General features: G+C 41.9%; 1 protein-coding gene across 1 annotated transcript; it reads left to right on the forward strand.

The window, feature by feature from the left end:
* The first annotated feature begins 636 nt into the window (after positions 1–636).
* On the forward strand, positions 637–25,940 carry pip5k1bb (phosphatidylinositol-4-phosphate 5-kinase, type I, beta b). The gene is made up of 15 exons (XM_028413148.1): positions 637–824; positions 8,486–8,589; positions 8,696–8,764; positions 9,312–9,442; positions 12,036–12,153; positions 14,295–14,447; positions 14,698–14,997; positions 19,216–19,418; positions 19,808–19,891; positions 20,495–20,543; positions 20,685–20,769; positions 21,590–21,742; positions 22,535–22,661; positions 24,579–24,702; positions 24,783–25,940. Exons 3-15 carry the CDS (start codon positions 8,696–8,698, stop codon positions 24,783–24,785), a joined length of 1,599 nt encoding a protein of 532 aa, XP_028268949.1. The 5' UTR covers positions 637–824; positions 8,486–8,589; the 3' UTR covers positions 24,786–25,940.
* The last annotated feature ends 197 nt before the right edge of the window (positions 25,941–26,137 follow it).

The following is a 26,137-nucleotide window of genomic DNA, read 5'->3' on the forward strand; positions in this document are numbered from 1 at the left end:
TAGTTCGACTAACACGACTATCAAAAGCAGCACTACTGTTACCTTTCAATGCCGCTCACTCACGAGAAGGGGACATCTTGTGCAGATCTCCTTGTCTCTTTGTTGGGTGTAAGTTTAACTGAAACGCGGTAGCAGCCAAATTACCTTACTCCACCCAAACACGCTACTTTTCCGGGGTTTGTTTACATCTCCATCCTCGCGTAACTCCGGCCGAGAAAGAAGTCTCGCGATAATATACAGCGAGAAGTGAATGATGTCTGTCACTCGTTTGAGGCCACTGTATGATCTCTGGACCAGTTCATCTGAAAAGCAGATTCCCTCTCTCTCTATGACCACATGCTATTATCTTTCATTGTCTCTCACTCTCTAAATATAATCCTCTCCGCATTATAACATTTCATAAAATTAGGAAAATCAACTTCTAGTATCAATAGCTGTTTTTTGCTTTGTTTAGTAATTGTTTAAATACATATCTCATGTGAAACTTTTTCATTTTTGTTCCTGTTCCACACTCTTATAACACTTAGAGCAATTGTACCAAACTCAGTTGCAGTAAGGCCTGCAGGGGGCGTACTTGCGTTAAGTATCAGTAGTGCAGTGAATAGGCTGTAAAGCGGCAGGGCAGGGACACAGAGACACGGTTGCTTCTTGCTGCTCGGCAGAGGAGTGACTTCTGTAGTCAGCCTGGGCTGGAAATACATGCTGCGCACATCGGACTGCTCTAAACTGCCTTTATTTATCGGCTGTCGAGGAAGAAGGACCGCTGCGGTCTCACAGAGGACAATATTATTTGAAGAGGACAACCCAAAAGGGAGACAATCACTGTGAGTTGAAACATGTTAAAGATAAGAAACAGCCGAACATGTCGTGTTTCAGGTGGAGGAGACAGGTGCAGCTGTGCGCATACACTGAGTCATGTAGCTCAGTTCAGTCTGTAGTTGAATATAAGGCTCTGAAAATGACTCACCTGAGCCTAAATTTTTTAACCAAACAGAAGAAGAGATATGTCAGGGACATGGTTTCTCTGTCTAATATAAGGTGATGAGTGATGGGATTCTGGTGACTAATTTTTTTTTTTTACTACAAACAGTTTGTGCTTATGTTTTGTGTTTGCTGTATCAACATGTACTATTTTTGTTGTTTCCTTTTTGAGAAGGAAGTGTTCTCGTCTCACCCATGTCTTGCACAGTTTTAGTGAGAAATGGGGAAAGTTTGTTAAAGATTGTGAAACTTTCTCCCTCTCTCTCTCTCTCTCTGTGTGTGTGTGTATTAAAGTAAAACATTTGTCAGTTTAACCATCTGTCAGCAGGTCAGATTCCAAACTTATTATCTGTGCACCACCGGCCTGAGCCTCGTCTCCCATCACATTATCACTGCTCTTAGCAGTAAGGTGCTACATTTCTCCCGCTGTTAGCTGGCAGCCAAGCTCTTCACAGCTCCCTCCTCCACCCTCAGAAAGATTCTTTGAGGTGAGATTATGAGAGGGCTTCAGCAGACGCAGGAGAAAATGAAACAACAGGTTGTAGAGCGGAGACAGTTGAGCTGATTTTACATTATGTGATTTAGGCTGGATGAAAGCAGGACATTATGGTTTGTGAGGAGACGTCGGAGTCACATCAATGAGAATTCTTTTCATGCATCATAGGAGCATTTTCATAGTTTATTTTTGTCCAACGTTTGACCAGCTATGGGGTTGACGCTGTCCTGTGACCCTCTGTGTCTCAGTACTGTAAATATCTTATGATCGTTCCTTGGAATATTGCAGACACAATGTGGATAGACATGTGATTGAAAGAAAAATAATCATGCAAATGTGACCGGCATTAAACCAGGTCTTGGGACAAAGACAAGATGTTAAACAGGGATATAAGCCAGTAATTGCCTTCATGAACTTCCAGATTTGACTGCGAGGCAGTGGTGTCAGCTCACCGCACAGGATGTTTGAAAGGGAAAGCAGCACATGCAAATCCATTCGTCTCCCTCCCAGGGAGTAACACCTGAACCCCTCCTGCCCTGTTCTGCCCTGTGCTGTGCAGCCTGCTGGCCTTGCACTGTGTTGCCTGTCAGAGTGAGAAGCATCCGTGCATTATGTAATATTTTCCATCTGAGTAGCGACAGAATTGCCACATCACTGCACCGTAGAGTCAAAATATTGCCAACACAATTTTTTGACTCAGCTACTTTATCTTAGTAAAAAAGATTTTTTCCCTCCATCTTTAGCTCCCTGACGATGAGGTCGTCCAACAATTAACAGCTGAAAGGTTTATTTTTTGCAGTCTTGTGATTTTAGGTCAAAGAGCACTCTGTGTACTGTGCACTGTACCATGGGATCTCAGTAGTGATACGACCAAAATAACAGGCATATGAGACTCATTAAGACAGTTACATAAGTCCTGAACAGTAGTTCTCAGCTCTCATTCCTGATAATGGCATGACTGACCAACGTGCCTCATATATCCACACAGGGGTGCGGCCCCATGGTGGGTCTGTTTACTTTCAAGATGTTCTGATAGAAGAAAAAGGCCTCACTGTGTCAGGATAATGGAATCACAGAAGATATTTATGATTCTGTTCATCCTCCATTTTTATAATGCAGTAGCTCAGGGTTAGAATACTGAGGGATTGTTGTCAGATGTGACTTCACTTGGAGCCAAGAAGGTCAATCCACGCTAAAACACAAACAAGAGCCTGGACAGAGATGGATGCAAACTGCAGCTTTACCAGTTGACTGAGTTTAATTTTAAACCTGGGCCTTTTTGCTAGTATTATGCTGTTTTATTGTCTGTCAGTGCCAGGCATTCACACAAAGCTACTAATGATTACTTCTGTGTAACCTGGCAATGTTCTGTTTCTGTTAAACAGTTATTGCATTAGCCATTTAGGATGAAATGTGAAACCAGAAAGAAACTAAATACTAAACTAAATGAATCCATATTTAATTCAGTCCAACTGAACATTTGACTGTTTGACTTAATAAAATATGTTTTTAAAGAATCTGGGCACTGCCGAGGAAGCAGGTGCAGATCTGTCGGTGGACCGTTTGACCCACGCACTCATACTGATCTGATGAGGTGTCAGCTCCACACCTCTCTTCATTTGTGAACAGTACCTCTACCTAAGCACAGCGTGGGCTGTTTCTGTTATCTGCTTTATTGTCCTCATTCACTGGCCGAGCTCCACTCACGTCAGCACATACCACACAACTACTGATTGCCACCAGCACTCTATCAGGACTTTATACTTAACTTTTATTATTCGGACTGTAAGAATGTTCATCTAAAATCTCGGAGCAGAAACCGAAGCTTCTTAACAATCTAAAATTTGCACAATATGTATTTACTTGCCACAACTTTGTAGGCCAAGTGGGTTTTTAGTAGTAGCTATGCAAAAACATGTGGCCATATGAATAAGAACATGTTAATTCTATTAATCATGTTGACACCCATCACCATGGCAGCCAAGAAAATGGTGGACAAGCTTATTGCAGATGAGTGAAGTTTGCCTTCTGACAGTGTTTAACCTAAAACATCATCTCTTTCTAAACTTAACCAAGTCGTTTTGGTTCCTAAACTGAATCAAGCAGTGACTTAAAATTCTATTAGAGTAAAAAAAGTAATGTTCTGACTTTGACATGGAAGTCTGGCAGTATGTCAATGCCATTATCAGACTTTGTTGATTTTAAAGTTCCCTTCCCAGATGACCACATATGTGGTTTTGGGAGTGTTTGTCTATCATCTCAATTTGTAATTTATATGTGGAGATGTGTTGTTGTTGACATAGACCCTTTTAGAGTAAAGACCCAGATTGTCACAACAGTCCATATTATGTAATCTTGTTTTATGTGACCTGACACATATTCTGCCACACTGACTTCTTGTATTTTTTATCACACAGAGACTGTCACCAAACACCAGTGTGTCCTTTGTTTACTTTGCAGCAGCTGAATATGGATGCAGAACTTCACAGTGTTATCATGTTCATCGTAACGACCTCCAAAATGGAGTCCCCCCCCTCCCCCCGCAGCGTGTTGGCATCGGCTTTTGTAAAAAAAAAAAAACCTCTCAGGAGGCCTGCAGCAGTGGTTGGCTTGTGATTGTTCTGTGTTACATTTGGATTGGTTAGTTGATTGGTTGGTTGGTTGGTTGGGAGGCGGCTGGCTGAGCAATTCATTGGCAGCCTGGCAGGAATTTAGATTATTCTGAGGTTGGGATGTTTGTTAGTGTTGTTGTTGTTATTGTTGTTGTTTTGGCTCTGGTGAGTCTCTCATTTCCTCCTCCCGCTTTAATGCCCTGATAATGATGAAGTTTGCAGAGGCCCTCTAAAGGGTGCTGGAGTGGAATGACAGAGTTGGACAGCAGGGCAAAGAGAGATGGTATAAACAGCCAAGGAATGTTGAGTTGAGAGAATGAAATACATATATATATATATATATTTTCTGTAGTAAACTGTGACCTCAAATCAACAAAGACAAAACAACATACACCCCCTTTAGATCTGTGATTGATCACCTCTGAGCATAATAGCACCACATGCATTAGGTAATAAACCTACTTGACTCTCTCGTGGCTTAGAGGAGAGACCTTTGGACTAAGATTTGATCTGCTGAGATGGCCAACTCTCTCTCTTTCTCACTGTCTGTGTGCCATGTACTCCATGGGCCATGACGTAAGAAGCTGAGGCAAGTCTGTGTAGATATCAACAATAATGAGCCCGCTGTAATAAGTAATTGTCATAGAGAGTGTTTGTGCAGCACTGCCTCCCTCTCTGCCTCTCTGACTATAGAGAACATCGTCTCTGTTTTCTTTTCATATACTGATCACCCCCTCTGTTCCCTCAGCTGCATCATGTGACTCTGGACACAGAGGGTGACCTCCTCCTCCTCCCTGCCTCCCATTGCAGAAAGGAGTGAGACGCTTTTTGAATTACAAATGCACAGACTGAGGTTCATGCCATCCATCTTACAAAATGAAAATAGTTGTCTTTATTGGTACTTCTGCAATGAATGCAACTTTTCATAGAATAACAATTGACTTGTAGTCTCATTGTACAGCATTTGCTGAAGAACCACAACTAAATATTTACACCACCACACCTTCTGTGTCTGCTTTTCATTGCCAGTGTCTTCAGTCCATTACCTCCTTGTATGTAGCTCATTTTTCTCAGTTCATGCTTCATGTGAAAGGCCAAAGCACTCTGCAGAGGTGTTTTCCCTGATTCCACCCCCCACCCATCCACCCACCATTTGTTTTTCTGTATTTGATGTTGGCAAAAGGTCAAATAGCATCCTAATACACAACACAATAGCACTTTATGTACGTTTAGACGGCCACTAGTACATTTCTCACAGTTTAAATGAGGAGTCTGCACGGTGTGAGAGATCCTATTCTTTACAGGTTCTCCATGCAGCTTAATAAATGTATTTTTTTTTATTTTGTCTCTGTAATTTTATCGGCCTGTTTGTCCATAAGGAGGATATTTGTTCAGACACACCTGCCATTTTGTTTAATGCTCTGCATTAATTATTCCACTACATGTGTTATAGTGCATACATTTGCGCTACATGCTTGCTATCTTTTTACTGAGCATTAGATTAAAACTCTTTTGATTTAGTTAGTGAGTAGGTTTTGCTTTATCTTTTTCTGAAAAGAGATTCCCTGAGATTCCCTGAGCCGTAGTCAAGGATGAGAGCAGTTAAGTTGATGAAGCTGCTCCCCTTCAGACCAAGCTAAGCTGACTGGCCATGCATCTTCTTGATTGTATCCTTCCAAATCCAGAATTCTGTGCTTATCTAAAATCTCAGGCGGGGTGGGGGGGGGACTGTGGCAGTCATGAAGCCCCAGCAGTGGCCCGGCCCTTGGCGCTTTGCATTACTGCTCTGCTATTGATTCTCCATTATGTCTCCAATCTGCTGCAGGAATCCAATAGTATCTGGGGACTGAAGCAAAGCAGAGCAAAAAGGAACTGATCTGCGATATCCTTGTGTCCTGTTTTTAAAAACTTGTGAGCCTCATAGACTTAACACCTCTCAGTTCTCATGACGGGGTCTGTGTATAATTAAAGGTTGTGCTTCCTGAGTTTTGTCACACATAGTAGATTTTGGTTTTTGCATGGCTACTGACTCCTGCCTTAATTGTTACTTTGCTCTCTGGGATATTACCACAGCTACTCAGACTTTTTGACAGTTTAAATTTATTCGATCTGCATAATCATCATACCAGACAGCCCATGTCTGCTCTCAGCAGCATACTTTCCCTGCCAGGACTGCTTTTCCTTGCCAGAGAGGCTATTTGACTTCCACAGGGGGCACCCTTGGCAATAACCCTGAAACCATGGAGGAGATATGGCATGAGAACCAGTGTTTGATCTGCACTCAAGTGTGTTTGTTTGAAGGGTGGTAGACTTTCTGACAAGGGTGTGTGGACAAGTGGGAACAGAGCTGTTTAGGACTGACAGAGAGAGCTGGGAATTAGGTAAAGCCTATTTAAGCACCTTCACAAGTAGGAAAGTTTATAAAAAAAACACCCAGTTGACCGAGTTTTTGACAAAGTCTCAGTAAAAGCTAAAGAGTGTTTGCCAAGAAACTTTGCAAAGATTTTAATAGAGAACTTCTTTGTTATTTGTTTGCTTGGAGCTTTACCCGCAGTGTAATTGTCCTCATGTATCCCTCTGGGTTGCATTGTGCAGACATAGTGTTGCACAGTTTTACCAACACATGACCTTGCTTGACTTTCATAAAGGCAGAGAAATAAACTACCCCCATCACAATCCTGTTCTAAGTGATTTTTTCACATTTAGACCTTGAAGGACAGACAGAGTTTCCTTTTTATTGATCACTTGGATCATTTTACCTATTTGGTTTTCATCCAGACCACAAAAACATCCACTGTCTACCAGAGGCATTGATTTGGACAGAGGTGCATTTATGCATTTGTTGGACACAGTAATGTAATTGTGACTCACAAAGTATTGTTTTACATATGAGTAATAATGCAGGCTCTTGTTTTCTTAGTTATAAATGTCTGTTTTTTTCAAACTGGGAGGGTGAGACAGGGCTGATTTGGATCATCCATCCATTTTTATCCATCTGTCCGTCTTTCTTTTGTTGAGAGGTGAACAAGAGACCTGCTGTTCAATGCAGCTGCAGGCCTCTCATGGATTGTTCTGGAAAGAGTCTGTTAGAGCAACGGCGGGGTTGTGGCATGAGGAGAGAGAGAGAGAGAGAGAGAGGTCCACACAATTCATTTTGACATTGACACTCAGGCCAGGGCAGAGCTGAGAGCCAGACAGGCCTGGCCTGCAGGCTTATTAACATTCCTCAGGTTCAGAGCACATAGCTGGTCACACCGTGTAATGGCTCAGGTGGATCAACACCTCATTACACAGAGTCACTTCTAGTGTGACAGTAATGGTCAATAACAGGATTTTATAATGTGGCCTCAGCTTTGGTTAAACATAATCCTTTCATTTTAGAGGAGCTGTTTTGTGGTGATTAATCAAAAGACATGATATTTGTTTACAAGTGATAGAAGAAGAAGAAGATATAAATGATGCAAAGGCCCAAACAAAGACTAATATTTATAACTGCCTTCAGCCAAAATGTATCTGGTGTTGTGTCTGTGTTTATAGCAACAGTAAAAGCTGGTGCACAGATAAGAACCTGGTTTGGCGATAAGAGCTTAGTGTCTCTTGTTATTTTAAAATCTGGAACTGTGTGTGTTCATCCCTCATCTTTCCATTTGGAGATGACTTTTACCAAGGTTGCAACATGATTAGGGTTTTTTTAAAACATGTGATACACCTAACAAGTTTTATTAAATCTATCAAGTAATATTATTAAAAATAAAAGTGCCCCATTACAAAGCGATGGTGAAATTTGATGGTGATGTGGTTGTCGGTCACAGAACAGGTGACTGGAGGACATGACACTGCAAGTGTTGATGAAGCATAAAAATATGTTATGCAATAATGAAGCCTCTGAGACCTGCAGGTGCATTTATATGCAGGTGGTGAGCTGACTGCAGGCTTGCCAGAGCTAATCAGACAAAGTTCAGTTATTATTTAAACACTTTGTTCTCAATTCTCTATCTGGATCCTTGCACACTACAAAGAGACATCGCGAAATCAGGCAAATTTGGAGGAGAGACAGGGAGTGGTACAGTAAAATTCATGTGCAGGAAACAAGGCAGACTGCTGCTGCTGTTGTGGCTCAGTAAGGACTTAGAATAGTGCTGTAAACTGGGCGACACCTCACATGTACGCACACACACAGACACACACACATTTTCTGCAGCTCTGCACCTTTATGAGTTTTTATTCTGTACTCATGGGAGCTGGAAAATGAGGAGGGGAAATGACTACCTCTCCTGTCAGGCAAAGATAAACAATAAAATAGCCTAAAAGTGAAAGGCACACAAACATATCACAGTTGCTGGTGTACATGTTGCAGCTTAATTTTGTGTAACAGCGTGTACACATTCTCTTGCAGAGGGTCCCCTGACAGACCCCAAACTCCTGATGGTTGCTCAACCTGGCACTGTAGAGCTGTCGCCCTGATCGCTGTCTGTCAGGCGCAGGTTTCCATTAATCAAGGTAAGCTCTTCAGCTCTCACCAAATTTGATTCTATTTCAAGTTCTGAATGATTACCAAGGATCTTACAGGCTAGCCTCTTTTCATTACTTTGTCTCTCTCTTTCAGATGTCGACCACAACAGAAAATGGGATGGGAGGGCCACGGACCACAGGCAGAGAGAAAACATACAAAAAGGTAAGGCAGTCGATTCAAACAACTCTTATGGCAAATATAAACCTGCTCCCATAACATTTGTATTGGAATGCTGCTGTTTAGAGCCAACAAGTCCAAAAAGTCTTTTCTTCAGTGTCATAAAAAAATCCTGTTCCGACCCCTGCCAGGACCAGCTCCCAGAGATCAGCCAAGTGCAGGTCACACTTGTTTTCTTTACTTTACTACAGACGTCATTGCTTATGGCAGCGTTTCTTACGATGTGACCATTATAAGCTCCACAATGGCTACCTCTGTGCATTTGGGGTCTAAGAGGTCAGAGGTCTTTTTGTAGTGGTCACACTCATAACAGGATACTAGCAGGTTTGTGCTCCAACCTCTGAGAGCTGATTGGAGTGTGTTTGTGCAGAAAATAAATGTGCACAACTGAAAAACAAAGCTGTAAATTGTCTCAGACTACATTTTAGAGAAAATAAAGAGAAGCAGGACTGCATCAGACTTTTTTTTTTTGCAGTGACAGTATTCCGCACCCAGCCTAATGAGGTGTTTTCTCTTTCATTTCCTCATCAAGACCACGTCATCGGCCTTGAAGGGAGCCATTCAGCTTGGTATTGGCTACACAGTGGGCAACCTCACCTCTAAGCCTGACAGAGATGTACTTATGCAAGACTTCTACGTGGTTGAGAGCGTCTTCCTGCCAAGGTTAGTGCGTCACACAGTACACAGTGCTGCCTTTAAAGTGTATTTTAACTGCAGATTACAGAATATATGCACTTAATTGAAACTATAAATAACATTTCCCTCATAAATCCTGTAGCAGTGTGCCTTTTTTGGCTTAAACGTAAACAAGTGCTACACCAATGTTTTGAAGGGAATTTAATAATAATTTAACACACAGTTACTCATGTGTTATTTTGTATTCTATTTCTTTTCCATTCAGATTCACATCTACGCACACAGTTTCTATATTTTCATGAGTTATTTGTGTAGTCAGGGTTGGAACATTGTCATGAGAATAAGAACCAGACCTTTGCATAGGCTGAAGGTTACTGTAGGAGCTTGTGTATCAGAAAAACAGATTATGTGTAGGTGGCAAAGAGCTGCTCTTTGGCTGTTTCCTTACTCTGCAAAGTGAATGAATGGAAAGATTTGAATGACGCCACAGCATATGTCTGAGATTTGCAATAAATAGTTTAATAACTATTATAATTCTTGTTCAGATGGAACTGCAGTTGTCGGACTTTCAGGGCAAAGAAATGCTCCTAGAAACTCCCTCAGTCATCATTTATCAACCAAGTAAATTTGTGGGTCTAAGTCATGATGCAGGGATAAAAGTATTCTGGTGGATTATCCTGCCAAGAACTGTGAAATCTGCTTACTGTGTGCCTCTTACTGCCACGGAGTGAAACATACGTCAGCGCGGGGCGGCCGCTCTCTCATCTCAACGTCTTCACAATTACTTCATCAGCTTTATGGAAACATTTTATATAATCTCAAGCAGACCCAGAAATTCTCTGAAAGTGTGACTCACATAGTAACAAACAGTTAATGCTAATTAAATTAGAGAATATGACCATGGTTTTTATTGTCTGATTAAATTTTCTGTACTTTTCAAATATGTGCTTAAAAAACATGCACACATGTTTATTAAAAAAATGAAATTAGTGCCAATTGTTGTGACTCGGGGAAGAGAATTTCTATCAGGAAATGATTTGTGTTTTACTTTTGACAGGCTCCACCAGGATATGCAAACTGTATGGTTTATTCAAACCTGCTCTTGGCACGCATGCTGACCTTTACTATATCCTGCTCCTCAGCAACAGTCAACAACACTCTTGTGTTGATGATGGCCCTACAGAGAAAAGTGTTTAAAAACCTAGCTCTAGCCTGTCGAGTAGCTGGAATGCAAAATATGAATGATTTGTTACATGAGTTTGTTACATCACAACCTACATAATACTGAAATGTAATGAATGTTGTCTTCAGGGGCGTCTTTTCACTGACGGCCACCAGAAATAGAGGTTGTGTAGTTTGAATGATAAGCAGATTACACAAGATATAACAAACAAAACATAATCATCAGGGAGGGGAAATTGATGTCTTGTGTCTGGTATAAGCATTCCTCTCTTTGTTCTCTCTTCTTTCATCTCTGTTCTGTAATAACAGAAAAAATGCTTTCTTCTCTTTCTTTTCCTCTGACGGACATTCCTGAGAGCTCAGCTGATTGACGGGGAAGCCTCTCAGAAGCTTCATGGCCTCTCTCTCCCCATCATTTTTCTTCCTCTCTTTCCTCTTGTGGTGTTTTACCACTGTTGTTTGTCCTGTCATTCTAGTTCTGGATGACTGGAGAGATCACTTTGACTCGTGCTCAAACACACACACACATATATATCTCTGACAACCGGCTCCCCTCCCTCCTACGCACACCGCACACACAGATGGCTCCCTGATTAGACTGAATGAAACATTTCCAGGTGTGACGTGTTAGGTAAATGTTTTTCTCCTGCTCCAAAGTTACCATGATGGACTGTCGGTCAGTCATTGGTGACAGATAATCGTTGTCGCCCTCGCACACTAAACAAAGCAGTCATATTTCATCGGAGGTGTTGTGTTACACAGCTGACTGTTGCCAGTATCCTATTCTTGAATGTTTGTGCCCGCAGGAAACAACAACACAATAGCCTCTTTACCCAGAACATCATCCAAGTAACCAGATTTAGAGCTGCCCTGGAAAACAAAAACCTTTATTAACCTACTTTCACATTTAAGGTCAACACAACTGATTCCAGTGAGACTCGATTTCATTAAAGTGTGACTCAGACGTGCCAGTGTTGTGGTGTTAGTTTACATTAGTTACAAAATAGGGTCAGTCTTTGTCAAAGCCAGTCTAAGAACGTCCAGCCAGGAGAACAATATGTGGGTTAAAGTGTGTGTGTTTCTCATCCGTTTCTTCCACTCTGAGTCGCAGCTCATGTGTTGTTTGGTATTGTTCATGCCTGGTAATCAAAGCCATCTTCAGTCTCCAGGCGACAAACTTTATACAGGCCTGGTCCTGCATGAAAGGGGGAAATTACAAGGGCCCACTGATAAACTTACTCCAAGTCAATAGCCCAAATAAGCAGGCCCAAGGATTAGGTGTAAGGCTTCACTTTCTCCCTGGTGCTGCTGTCTGTGACATTAGTAGTAGGTTTCACTTATATAATGTCTCTGTCCTTCTTCGATTGTATTGAATCTAATGTACCATGTGACATGTTTTCTTTCCCCTGGGCTTGGTTACTCATCACACACACGCCAGTGAGGGAAGCAACTTGACCCCAGCACATCACTATCCTGACTTCCGCTTCAAGACGTACGCTCCGCTGGCCTTCCGCTACTTCAGAGATCTGTTCGGGATCAAACCGGACGACTACCTGGTAAGAGATATAATCTGACAGGTTGCTATTTTTTTCAGCCTCTCACCAACTGTCAGGGTTTCAAGGTTAGCGGACACAAAGGCAGGACAGCAGGCAGTTGGTGGTAAGGCAAAAACAGATTTCTTTAATGAAGTCTGTGGTCAAAGCACAGGCAGTCAGTCAGTGAAGCAAAGGTACAAAAGGGTAAGGCAATCCATGGTCCAAAAAACACACTCAAGTCATACACAGAGTTCTAGGAGAAATACTAATGCTAGGACTACACAAGGTCTCACAAAGGATCTACAGAAGTAAGTGCTTAGGCTGTATAGAAGGCTGGTAGCTTGGATGACTCAGAAAGTAACAAAACAAACTGGCACTGAGACAAAAGAAGACACACCCGATAAACACTCAGGAGCGAGACACAATCAGACACACAAGGGCAGGGCAGGTAATCAACACAGAGGAAGTAAAACAAACATTGAAAAGCCCAAAAACACCAAGAAAACCAAGAACCAGAATAAATCAAAGACAAAACACAGAATCATGACACCAACTGTTTCGTGCAGTGTGGCTGTGGGTAGGAAGTTTATGGGTCAGATCAAACCAAATCCACGCACATTATTACAATGAGTGATCAGGTGAAATCCATCATACGCTAAAGCCTTGCACACAGCTTCCCTCTACAGTCACAAACAGTGTTATGTTTGTCTCTATGCTAAGCCCAGCTAACGGCCGCTGGCTGCTCCACCACCACTGTGATACCGTAGCTACAAGGGTCCTTACTTACAGAGCTGTGTGCAGAATGTGAGAGTGTACTACAAAGGTCTAATAAGCATTATTGTGCGTGGATGCTTGATCAATAATTGAAACACAACACTGTCTTTTTGATTAGAGAGCAGGTGATAGAACACACAGTGCGAGTGTTAAATCACCAGCAGTGGAGATGCTGTAGCTGATGACTGATACTGTGATCAGCTCTACACGGAGGCTCATGATTGTGCAGATGATTTCCCAGCAGCATCTAATACATGTGTATCATCATTTGTGTTTAAAGAGATTCAAAAGAAGCTTTTTATTAGTGTTTGGTGTGTTTGCACCTGCCAAACCCTTTAAAAGCGGTTGTTCATCTATCACGGTACATTGTTGTCATGTAAGCGGGGTTCTTGCCTGGAACAGAGTTACATTCAGTGTGATCTTGTTTTGGCTTCATCCTGTTTTGACGCCGTTTTCCTCTTTTCTGTATGCCTCCGAGCCTTTCATAAGCCCAACCAGCTGCATTTTTGTTTTTGAATCAAATCTTTTTTTCTCTGTTGGTTAAAGACAAAAGGCTCCAGAACAGAGACAGAGATGAAATGAAACTTCAAGGCAGCAGAGGGAGGGTGGCACGAGACACAGCAGCTTAGAGGATGTGCTAATGATTGATGTCCTTGAGGTGATGATGGATTCATTTAGAGGGAGGCCACACAGCAGTCTAATTAAAAAAGGGAAGTGTGCACACACACGAGGCATCCTGAATGCAAATGCAGTGAAATTCAGTTGTTGTTGTTGTTGTGTGCTGGTTACTCAACGTGACTCTGCGCGATCGTCAATGCGAGAGTCTGTGGAGACGGAGCACAGATGCCTCCGGTGTTTCTCCTCACTTCAGAGCACGTTAATCTCATAACGCACTGATTAACATCTAACACATCTCATCAGTCTGCTGCTTTCACAGGTTCTCCCTCACACATTCATTGCCACTCGACCTCAGCTCTCAATCTGTTGTGTGTTGCATTAATTTCTCTTACTAGCTTCGGCTTATGTTTCTGTTTGTGCTGGCTGGTTTGTTTTTTAGCAGCAAAGATAAAATCTATCACATTTAAGCAGTGTGGCCCAAAGAATGTGGACAAATCTTCAGCATTATTTATGCACTTTATAGCACCAATTCAGGGAAGACACTTTTCTGTCCATAGAATTGTGTAAGCAATTATATGGACGCAGTGTTTTGGTATTTCAAGACTCAGTGAAGGTTGCCTGAGGCCTGTATAGATTAACTGTAATTTATTTGGTGTTAAATAAACAAAAGGTGTCCGTGGTATACATTTTAAATCAAACAGTTTTCTACAAGTCTGACCTGTGTTATGTGTTAAATGTGGTTTGTTTACTGTGTGTTCTTCCTTCCTCAGTACTCCCTAGTGAATGAGCCTCTCATCGAGCTGACCAACCCTGGAGCCAGCGGCTCTCTCTTCTACCTGACCAGTGATGATGAGTTCATCATTAAAACTGTTCAACACAAAGAGGCCAAGTTTCTCCAGAGACTGCTACCTGGATACTACATGGTGAGAAATATAGGAGGTCTGCAGCAGAATTATTAGTTATTAACTCCTGCTGCACTTAATTCATGTATTTACTCTGCAGTGTAAGTAGACATCCACAAAATAAATGTAAAAGAAACGTTTATCCTTCTCTTTGATTAAAACTGATGGCTGCTAGCTACTGGTTAGCAGCCCCTTATGATGACATAAGGGGTTACTAGGGGATATTAACTTCATCAAACCCAGTCTGTTCACCTCCCTTGTCTTTTCACAGAACTTGAACCAGAATCCTCGCACGCTGCTGCCTAAGTTTTACGGCCTGTACTGTATCCAGTCTGGAGGGATCAACATCAGACTGGTGGTGATGAACAACGTGCTGCCTCGCTCCGTCAAAATGCACTACAAATACGACCTGAAGGGATCCACCTATAAAAGACGAGCGTCCAGGAAAGAGAGAGAGAAGGCCTGTCCCACCTACAAGGATCTGGACTTTCAGGACATGCATGAGGAGGGATTGTACTTTGACGCAGAGACGTACAACAACCTTATGAAGACCCTGCAGAGAGACTGTCGGGTAGGTGTTGATGCAGTCGTTACTAAACATTAACATCAGTATGTTGCTGTTTGTATTAAAGCTGTGGAATTCAATAACTGAGGGGACATAGTAGCTGTTGTCACTGATATCTCATTCTCATGACCAATTATGGAAACTTGAACGCATGCAACCACATTTGCTCATAATCGTGTGTATGTGGATCTTAGATGGGACAAAATGTTCTAAAAAAAATCCATGTTTTTGCCAGGGGTGGGGGTGGGGGGGTTCTGTTTCCTCTGTGTGTTCAGTTCAGTTTGCCCCCGGGTCTCTGCTCTCTTTTCCCTGCACGGCTATGTTCCACTACATGACAGCTCTCCAAACACTGAATGTGATTAAGACATGATCCTGGTAGCGTGAGAGACTCGGAGCACCGTCCAAAGATAGTTCTGCAATCTAAAGTCTCACATTCTTCTCTATTTTAACTTAGAGGCTGGCAGACTGTCTGCTGGAGGAGGACAGTTCAATAAGAGACATGATATGTGGTGATTCACCAGTATACCCCAGCTTTTAGAAAGTATTAAATGAGCCTCTGCTCTCTGCAGTAATAACTCACAGACTTCATCCTTTCATATCCTTCAGTCTTTCAACATTTCAATATTGCAGAGAATTTGTTTGTGGAAACAGCGAAGCCTGAAGCATACAATAATTTTCAGATTTTTGCTGATGTGTTTGTGGAACCACAATTGTAACTAACAAGCCTCCAGGCTTTAGCAGAGGACAAAGAAGCACTGCAGAGCTGATTTGCTTGTCCTGCTGCAACACAAAAACTGTGGCTCAGACATCAGAGTATTGAGTCACAGTGTATATCATGTATGGTAGTCTTGAATGGTTTAACTTAGACCAGTTTTACAGGGTTTACTGTAAATAAAGTGACTAAAATGCTGATGTCTTCCAGAAAGTTATTTAAAGTGTTTTATGAAGGGTTTATAAACTGTCAATATTTACATGGATTGGGAACAGCATGTTACTGTAAATGTGGATTGGTGTATTACACTAGGCCAAGGACCAGGAAGAAACACTTCCTGGCAGAGTTCCTGCAGGGCCCGGACCAGATCTCTCATTACTTCCATTACACCAGACATAGTTAAAAATGTCTCAGTTTTTAGTGTCTGGGAAAAGACGAACCTCAATGAGCCGAATGGAGATTGATGGCACATGGACAAAAATTGGAGGTAATGAAGAGTGTGATGCTGTGGGTATATTTAGCCTGTTAGGTAACAGGGCACTTGTCTGTTATCTGTTCTCCCCCTGTGTGTTATCAAAAAAAAAAAAACTAATGTTAACATCCACATCAAAGCACATGACCTGTTTTGGTATTAGAGTGAATGTTTCAGGTGTACACTCGTGTAGTTTCCAGGAAAAGTGTGTGAAGACATATGTCGCTTTCCCACCACAAACCACAGGCGTGTGGGTTAAACCCTGTGTCTTGTGATTTCAGGTTAGAGTGAGATTACCAGGAATTTCATGTGATCTGCTCGGGTTATGTCCTTTCTCATTATCATTAACCAATATGCTGACTTCCTCAGTGTTCCCTGTTTTCTTTTGAATGTTTTTTTAAGCACACTGTGGCCAGAATGACATCTTCCCCTCTTGCTAAGTCGGTGCTTATTTAATGTTTAACCTGAAAGGGCGAGCTTTCTCAAAAACATACACTACATACCGGCCTGCTTATTTATGTGCCACATATATATAAAGTATGTTTAAGTTAGTGTGTTGTGCAGCTGTTGTGAGATACCCGGTGTGGTTTCGTTTGTTATTGTCATGGCTTCCTGCGTTCTTCTCCTAAGCGGGAAGCAAAGTGCCCTCTAAGCAGAATCTCTGTCCATTTCCATGAGTAAGCAGCTAACCTCGTCACCCCAGGAGAGGGCTGCGAACCAGGAAGGGTCGGCAGAAGCCAAGCAACAGGGGGTGAGGGGTGTGCTGGGAACGAGAAAGCAGAAAGGATTTCTGTTCCATAATAGTTGAGTTGCTGGGAAAAAAAATGAAATGAATTACTTTTCCACAGCTGAATGTGCTCCGGGTTTTGTTTCATAGGAATGAAGGAGCGAGAAAAAAGAGGAGTACGAGCTATGTGTTGGAGAGGATCGGGTATTTGTACGTTTTCTTATGGAAAATGCAGGGTAGGCTCTCTCCCTTTTAAGTCTCCGCTCTCCATTACTCTGCTGCTCCCCCGATACTCGCCAAATGCCGAAACAACATAAGGCATTAATAATTCATGCTGAACTCTGCACAGAGAGGGTTTATTACAGAGTGTGTATTGGTACCACTCTGATGGTGTGTGTGTAACAGAGAAAAGCATCCCTGTTGTACTACAGTGACTGAAACAAACAATGACAGTGATGCTGCTGCTGCTGCTTATGTCAGGCTGTTTAAAGAGTTTTGCACTCACACCAGGAGAGCCCTTCACCAGGGCTCCAGCTCCAGTATTTTGTAGTCATTTAATCTTAAAAATGGAAACATTCTGTCAAAGCTGGTAAATATGGTTGTCAGCAGTCAGCGCAGCCAATCATGGTTCCACACCTCCTAGCAATATATTCCTGTGACAGCAAACCAGGCAAGATCTGAGAAGGTTTATGTCACCGCTAGACACTACACAACAACACAACAACACAGAAATGATCCAACAACCAAATTACATGATCTGCTGGATAAGTGACACATCTCTACATATTAGGGGGACAAAGGAATATAGAATTATAGCCTGGAAACAAAAAAAGCTCTCAGTTGTCAGTTAAAGCTGGACAGAAGGAGGGCTGGAACATCCTGTGGTGGAAACGTCAGTGGTCTTATTATAATAAAATAATCACTTTACAGTCTGTGCAATATAATTGAATACACTTCAATACAATAATCCTGCAATTATCTTACAATGAAATTAAATAGAACTCAGACATTTTGTTACAAGCCTTGCACTAATGGATTTTGAATACATATTTTAGCAGGAACGTTGTGTCCTATTGTTATGGGACACAAAGGTAAAATCAGTGTCTTTTCAGCAGACACACTTCAGAAGCTTGCTATGTATTAGTGTCAGTGCAAAGCAGGCCAGGTGTGAGTCAGCACTATGGGAGGCTCTGTAGCAGATAAATGGGTGGAGGAGTGGATCAGGGTGGGATACAAGAGTCATATTAACCAATCATGACTCAGTAATATTACACATGTGGTATTTTTTTCAGAAAGAAATGCAGCTGTTTTCTCTCTGTTGTGACGGTTCGATTGTTTGCCGGGGAAAGCTGGGGCCAGGATGCACAGTAGTGGCTTTCTGTAGGCAGCATGGTGTGTATGGCTCCATTCAAAATGGCTGCTGTTTGAATAGGCTGGGGGAGTTCAAGTGAGGGGATGCAAATTGTTGATATGGAAAAGGCAGACAAAAGCCTCAGTGTTTGTGTGAGTCAGTCATTAAGTCTGTTGTGTGTCTGTGTTGATATATGTGTGTATATGAATATGTGTGACCATGACTTTATAGCTTTAGATGCAAACTACAGTTACAACTAACGCTAATAATATCTGTTTTGACTGTGTATCTCTGGATTCTTTCTTATATCAGGAGTTTTTTTCATTCCTTGGAATGCTGATGCACATGAATGTTTTATTTATGGACAGTTAGTTTCGCCTCGGCTGTTTTTCCCACATTAGCAAGTTTAAAAAACGATAATATACATAACATTACAAACAATTCTCAAGACAAGTAAACATTCTTGTTTTCTCTAAATAAAATCTTTCAAGTCAAGAACTATAAACTAGTACAAGCACAATTTCCCAGTCTGGGTCATCAGATGAACCAGGCTAACATGGCAGTGACCCTGATCCCATTCCCACCTCCCTCTCTCTGTCTCTCTCTCTCTGCTCTACTTGAGAACCAGCAGACCTGAAGCCACAGCGTCTCTGGGAAACTGGGCAAAAGGCCCCTCAGACAGGTCAATATGTAACACTTGGCTCACTGTGGAGAAACACCTTGTTTATTTAGCTCAACCTGCTTAAAGCAGAGATTTCCTTTTGCTGGCCCTCTGGTCTTTGAGGCACCAACGTGTGTTCGGTGATGAAAGTGTTTCTCGAGGCATTTCATAAGCTCTCTGTGTTTACTGTAAGGTAACGCCTCCTCTGTGCTGGTAAACCGAGAGAACAATGTTTTCCCTGTTTTTCCTGTTATCGTGCATTTATTGGAAAAAAAATCTCATTTTTCGTAACTTGCTTTAGGTGCTGGAGAGCTTTAAGATCATGGACTACAGTCTGCTGCTGGGTGTGCATGTCCTAGACCAGAGAGGGGGGGAGGGTGGTGAGCCGGGCCAGGCAGGGGGCGATGGGAGGAGACCAGTGGGTCAAAGGGTGCTTTACTCCACCGCCATGGAGTCCATCCAAGGAGACGGCAAGGCTGCTGAGGCCCTCACCACAGATGACACGTGAGTTGGCTGAGCAGTGGGTGGGGGGGTGCACACACACACACACACACACACACATATATTATCCACACATACTTGGACACACACATGCCCCTCTGTCTCTTAATCTTCACTTTTTCTCTCACGGACACAGTTATACAACCATGCTCATACCTCAAAAGGGACACTCCAGCAGTGTACACACAGCCACATAACCATAGCTACACAAATACAAACACTGCCACCGCTCAGTGTATTTACAGCAATGCACATGAATGTAAATACAGTAAATGTCACTTTTACAAACACTTGTACAAGTGTGGAGGCACATTAATTGTCTATATTTGAACAAAGGATATCAGGAGGACAGTAGCTCCTCTCTGACTGCCGACTTACTGTGTTTTTTATAGGATGGGCGGCATCCCTGCCAAGACGCACAAAGAGGAGAAGCTGCTCATCTTCCTGGGTCTCATTGACATTCTACAGTCATACAGGTACTCAGCTTAATGAGGTTAAATAACAATATTGCATCCAGTGTCAATCAGTGCGACTAGTAAGAGTGAAAATGATTTTTGTTTCTCTCCATTTCTGAAAAAAAACATGGATCATCAATACCCAACCTCAATCAATCAATTGATGCTTCTCATGTAGACCTCTTATGTTGAATGATCCCCCCCCCCACACACACACACATACTAATGGAAAGAGATACACAACACTTTATCATGCTCCTAAAAGGACTCAAAGACTTTTTTTATCCACCCAACATGATTTAAATGGACACCAGAGTCTATCAGTCTTCTTTATTTACTTATTGATTTTGTTTTTGTCCTGAGGGCAGCCGAGGAAGCCTTTTGGGTTATCGACTTTTCAGAATTGTGGGAATTTAAAAGCATCACATAAATCTTTGTGGGTTGAGGTGTCACATAGCACCAGAAGGTGAAATTAGGTCAGGAGTGATGTGCTTTTTTTAAAAAAAAAAAAAACTAAAATTTGCAAAATCAAAATGAGAAAGAAGTGTCTCAGGTATGAGCGAGCACAGAGGAGGCGTTTTTGCGTAGATGTGTAACAAGGCTTCTTTTTGTTTTTCTTCTCAGGTTCATTAAAAAGCTGGAGCACTCATGGAAAGCCCTGGTGTACGATGGTGTAAGTTGATCTGACACTCCTGCTTTTTATGAATGAGTCTTTTTATTCGGTTTCATCCTCTTAAGTGTACCAGTGGCTGTTTGATAAAAGGTCCGGCCTTCTCTCTCTCTCTCTCTCTCTCTCCCTCTCGTTTATTCTCAGGACTCAGTCTCGGTCCACCGGCCTGGGTTTTATGCCACCCGCTTCCTCAAGTTCATGAGTACGCGGGTCTTCAGGAAGACTCAGCGTAAGTCTGCAAACACACATGTTAAAAAATCCTGCCCTGATAACCCCGCCCTCTGTATCTGTGTGTCATTGTGACTGGGATATTGTTTCTTTGTGTTGTTATCTAATGTACTGGGCCATGTGGTGTGTATTTGAAGCACATGATCCGGCATGTTAGCTTTAATCAAATTTATTTTATTCCAAAAAAAACATAGACATATTGTTGATCATGTGTAAATAATCATGTGACAAATGATTTGGTCAACACACAGAATAACACAGTTACACAACATACATGCAGAGGTCCAGTAAAGCTGATGGTAATTTTAGTGTCTGTGTAGAATTCAGGCATGCATGTCTAACAGACTGATTGATCCTCAGTGAACATTTTCAGACTGTAGATCTATTCTCAGGATGATGGGTGTGTCTCTAGGTAAGCCAGGAGGCTGTTTTGGAACTTCATGTTAAATATAGTAACACATGTTATGCAACCATGCAGGACCCCCCCTGTGGAAATTAGCTGTGATTTGAGGATTTAGCTGTGCTATTAACCATTGCCAAGTCCTGTCAGAGGGAGATGACATGGAAAGGATTTCATTTCATGCCCTGCTTGGAAGGCAGAATGAGGATGGCTTAGGGTACACTTCATCAGTTTGATAGCTAATTTTGGAGGCAGAGCATCGGAGTTTCATTGTGTGTGTGAACGTTGCTTCAGTAAAAATAACTGCCTCTTCCCCTTATCTTCTCTGATTATCGTCTCCTTCACTATTGGCTCTCTCATTTATTTTCTTTCCCTGACTCAAACTTTCTGTTTTTGTGTTGTTGTTTTTTTCACTCTGCAGCGCTTCGATTCTCCCCTTCAAAGAGGACCCGCACTTCCATCCCTGCTCTGAAATCGTCCTCACAGGAGATCCTTTCATCAGATGAGAGGCGCGAAGAGGACAGAAGGGAGAGGCTGGGAGGAGCCCGCAGTCTGGCCAGTCTGGATGGACAAGGTATGAGTAAACTGTAGGAAAACACTGCTGTGGTCGCTACACATTCGTATGTGTGGTATGTTTGACTTGTCTTAAGAGATATTCTTAGAAACACCTGAATTAATAATGCTGCTGTTTGAAACACAAAACCCGACGGAGAGGTTTTTATTGTTCGGTGGTCCATGACTCTGTCAAAACTTCTGCTAATTTTAAAAAAGGTGGAGCACAAGTGGAATTATTGATGGCACCTAGGCAGACAGCTAGCAGCCCGTGACAACACTCACCTGTCCATTAAGGCATGTGCATGGTTATAAATGTACAGCTTTATGGTTTATACATATATTGTGCAGTGGCCATGAACATGGGAGACCTAAAAAATTTAAATATTTTGTTTATTTCTGGCTGTAAAAGTTTTTGCTTGCCCCTAATCTGGCTTTGCCATTATGACCCCAGTCACTTTCTGTTCAGAGATTTCTAGTAACCCCGGAGAGGAAGCTGTCACCGGTTGAAACAGTGTTACTGAATTGACCTCAAAGATAATCTAAAGTGAGAGGCTGAATATATTCTGGTGGGATTTAATCATCTGCTACCTTTCCTTGCTTATTTGCATTGTCCTCATAAGTATAAGTCTTTCTCTTCTCTTCTGTTTACATTTTCATCAGTGCAGCTGTACAGTTTTGACATTTTCAGGAAATTACGGTCACATTTTAATTAAAGGGAAAATCCCTCTGTACAGTTTACTTTGATCAAGATATTAAAACATGCTTTCAACATTGTAAAGAGTTTCATTTCAGCTTGTGCTTCTCTCCTCAGCTGTGTTTGGTTCATATCTGCGTCCTGACCTGGTCCCCGCCAACCCGTCCTTCTATGGGGGCTCCTCCATGGGAACCATCTCCACCTCCTCCATCTTTGTAAACGTTGAAAACCAAACAGAAGACAGGTACACTGTCCACTTTCAGCTCATAAATATGAAACAGAGTTAGAGAAAGAAAAACAAAGTAGAGATACACACAGACATGTAGGCTCAGACACTCCCACTTATCTTATTGGTGACATGCGTCATGGAGCAGGTGACTCAGCCAGCCTGGCAAAATACATCCAGCACTCCCCTCTGACAACATATGGATAATAGAGTGAAATGATGAGTGGAGAGAATGCTGTCAGTGACAGCCTGTCACAGGGAGGACAAACCATGCAGGAAGTTGCACATCAAAGTTTCACATTGACAGATTTTATTACGCACTTTTTCTTCCTTCTTTTTCTTCTTGTTACCAAATTGCCAGTTAGTGGACAGTTTTGTTTCCCTCTTGCCAGAAACTTCTCAACACTTCACCCTCTGCGTCTTTCACCCATCCTTCTGTCCTCCTGTCCAGCAGTGTCAGGTTGAAGCTTGTACTCTGAGCCTCCATTGTGTGACCTGCCTAGTCTTGTCCCCGTATCGGTCACCTGCTGCTGCTCTGACATTGTTCTGTCAACTGTTTTCATTAATATTTAAACAGCAGCTTTGACACTGTCTTACCCTGGGCTATTATTCTGCACAAAGACTGAGACAAAAAAGGACAAGCGGTGCAGTGGAAACTGTATATCACCCAACAGCAATCCCTGTTTGACAGCCGGTCTGCCTGTTAGTGTAGTAACACCTTCTGTTGTGTTGAGATGTGTTGGGGACGGATTTGTTTTAATGAAGCTCTTCACCGGTGTCTCTTTATTCCTGGATTACATTTTGACTTCGAACACTGAACAGAGTCAGCCATATGTCATAAAAGAGCATTCATCTTATCTAGGAGTCACCTGATGTAAAGAAAACAAGTGTCATGTCGCCCCCTAGTGGTTGGTGTATACCCTTATATACATACCTGCCTAATGCTACAAAACACAACATTGATCAGAGCACCACACGGCCTCTGACAGCTTCCCTTAATGCTGTTATGAACCCTAACGCTGTTGCTCTATAGCGCAACTCAGACTGTCACATGGTGTCTGCAGATTTGTACTGTTTTCAGCAGAGGACAGGGGTCAGCAAGGGCTTTAAAGCCTCATTTTTAACAGTGCAAGCTAGAGTAGCTATTCCTTTGGCAAATGTTCCACTTTTAGTAGATTGTATAATTCACTGCAAGTCAGGAACAACCCACAAGACCGTGTTAAAGGTGCTTTCCTATGAACAACTGTTTAAACTACTTGCTGTCTAAAATCACACCTGTCACACCACTATACTCTTACATTTATTGTCATACTCTAATACATACTACTATACATTTACTGCCACTCTCTCATAGAGATGTAGATGTACTATACTCTCATTACTATTATACTCACACACATACCACTGTATACTCTCCTATATTTACTATCTTAATCTCTTCGCTATCTGAAGTAAATGTAAATTTAAATGCCTTTAATCATAGTTTGATGGTGTTCATACATCTAAAGTTACTTCTAGGAAACGTGTTCTTTGAAAGAACATGTTTATATTTGCTGCATTGAGATTAAAAAAATGTGTTTACAAAGGCTCCAGTGTAGGTGTTGAATGTGTTTCATTTTTCTAGAAAACCTCACTTCTGAAGTTCCTTTGTATGTTTTAAATGACTTGAAACCATTAAGTAAACCACACTCCCCTAGCAATGGTCTCAATTGGATTAAGCTCTTGTGGTCCACTGTGGACATTTTGTTCTCTTCCCGTGAGACATTTCTCAGACTGTAAAAACCTGATTCCAGACCGCTTGCCCATCAGATCATCTCTCAGACTCTTTGATGTCTGTGTGATTTGTTTAGACAGCTGCTTCAACTCTAACTGCCAGACAGTAAACTCCCAGTGCAGCACATAACCTTAACGTGCAGTTGTGTTTTTTTCTGCCAGAGATGACGTTGCTTCCAGCTCCACATTCACCCTGGAGGACAGCGCTATCTGCCTCACTTCAGAACAGAGCACCATGGATGTAGACATAGACCGGGATGACGGATCTGTTCTTGACGTCTACTTGGTGAGCTATTCATCATATTTCAGCTTTATTGCTTTTAGAAAACAGGCATTTTTATTAACTCTCACTTTTCCCCCCTGCAGTGAAAAAGAGCAGCTTTACAACCTTCATTTCCTCCAACCAAGCAAAAGACAATCATGGTGCCCCTCTGGACAGGCCATGCTGGTGTTTGACCCCACTTTCAGTGCTGCTAGATCCATGTTGCCACTTTTACTTGCCAACGATAAAAATACTGAGATTCACACTGGTTTTGATGGATTAAAAGGAAGAGACTCAAACAAACTCACAGTGACGGACCCCTGAAGGAACCACGTGACATATCACGTCTGAACTGAATGTTGCCTTTTAGAGAATTCATCAACATGACGCCATTATACATGTATGCTGTTGCCATGCACGACACAAAGATGGAACATTTACTGTACATACATGAGGAGGCTGGATACACATCATACATTTCTTTAAATGTTTTTTTTCCTTCTGCTGATCAGAAACTTTAACAGCTGCAGTAGTTCCTGAGAAGATGAATTTGTTTACAGTGAATTCACGACAGATGAAGACAGGACAACAGTGACACACAAAGGAACACAGCTGCAGCCAACACGGATGAGGAAAGGCTCACAGGCGCTAACTTCATTCTGAAGCTACCCAGGCCAAAAACACAGACTTCGACATGGTTTAAATGAGACCAACGTTTCCTACCCGGGATGTTATCTGGGACAATGTACTTGCTCTTGATAAAAAGGCACTTTTGACATTAGTTATGATTACTGTAAGACATTTTTTTCTCTGAGGACATTGCTTAGGTGGGTGGGCTACCTGACATAAGCACAGATTTGGATGTGTGAACATGCACTTTTTTTCTCCTTTTTACTATACAAATGCACACCTCTGTTCGTCATCGATACTATGTGTACAGAGACAATGAAGGAACTGCTAGTTTTTTCTTGTGAGGTTTGTGTCATGACTGAAGATCCTTTAACTCAGGATAACCTTTGATACTGAGCATGTCCTCTTCAACACTCAAGTTATGAGACATCCTGAAGCTGTCTGAAATCTCTTCATATCCAGCTATAAATGTTCCAGCTCCACCATCACGTCAGTTGAGATCATAATTTATTATGTAAATTTCAATATTTTACCATTTTGCTGAAAGAATACTTTAATCACTGAATGTAAAGACAATGGCAATATTTATATATAGAAGAGAGTCCTATAAATAAAAAAATTCAGTATCTATATCACTGCTGTGGATGTATGCATTCAGAAATTACCTGCAGTTTTAGAGTGCGGGGTGATTGATGAGTCTAGCAGTCATTGAGCCTACAGATAGATACATTCAGAAAGTGGGTTGCAGTAAAGGTGACATCACAAAAAGGCAACCATTGACCTCCTTCTTCTTCCTCAAGAAGAAGGTGAAGTCAAATTGTCAAGGTGT

This window comes from Parambassis ranga, chromosome 9, assembly GCF_900634625.1.
Source record: "Parambassis ranga chromosome 9, fParRan2.1, whole genome shotgun sequence".
NCBI lineage: Eukaryota > Metazoa > Chordata > Actinopteri > Ambassidae > Parambassis > Parambassis ranga.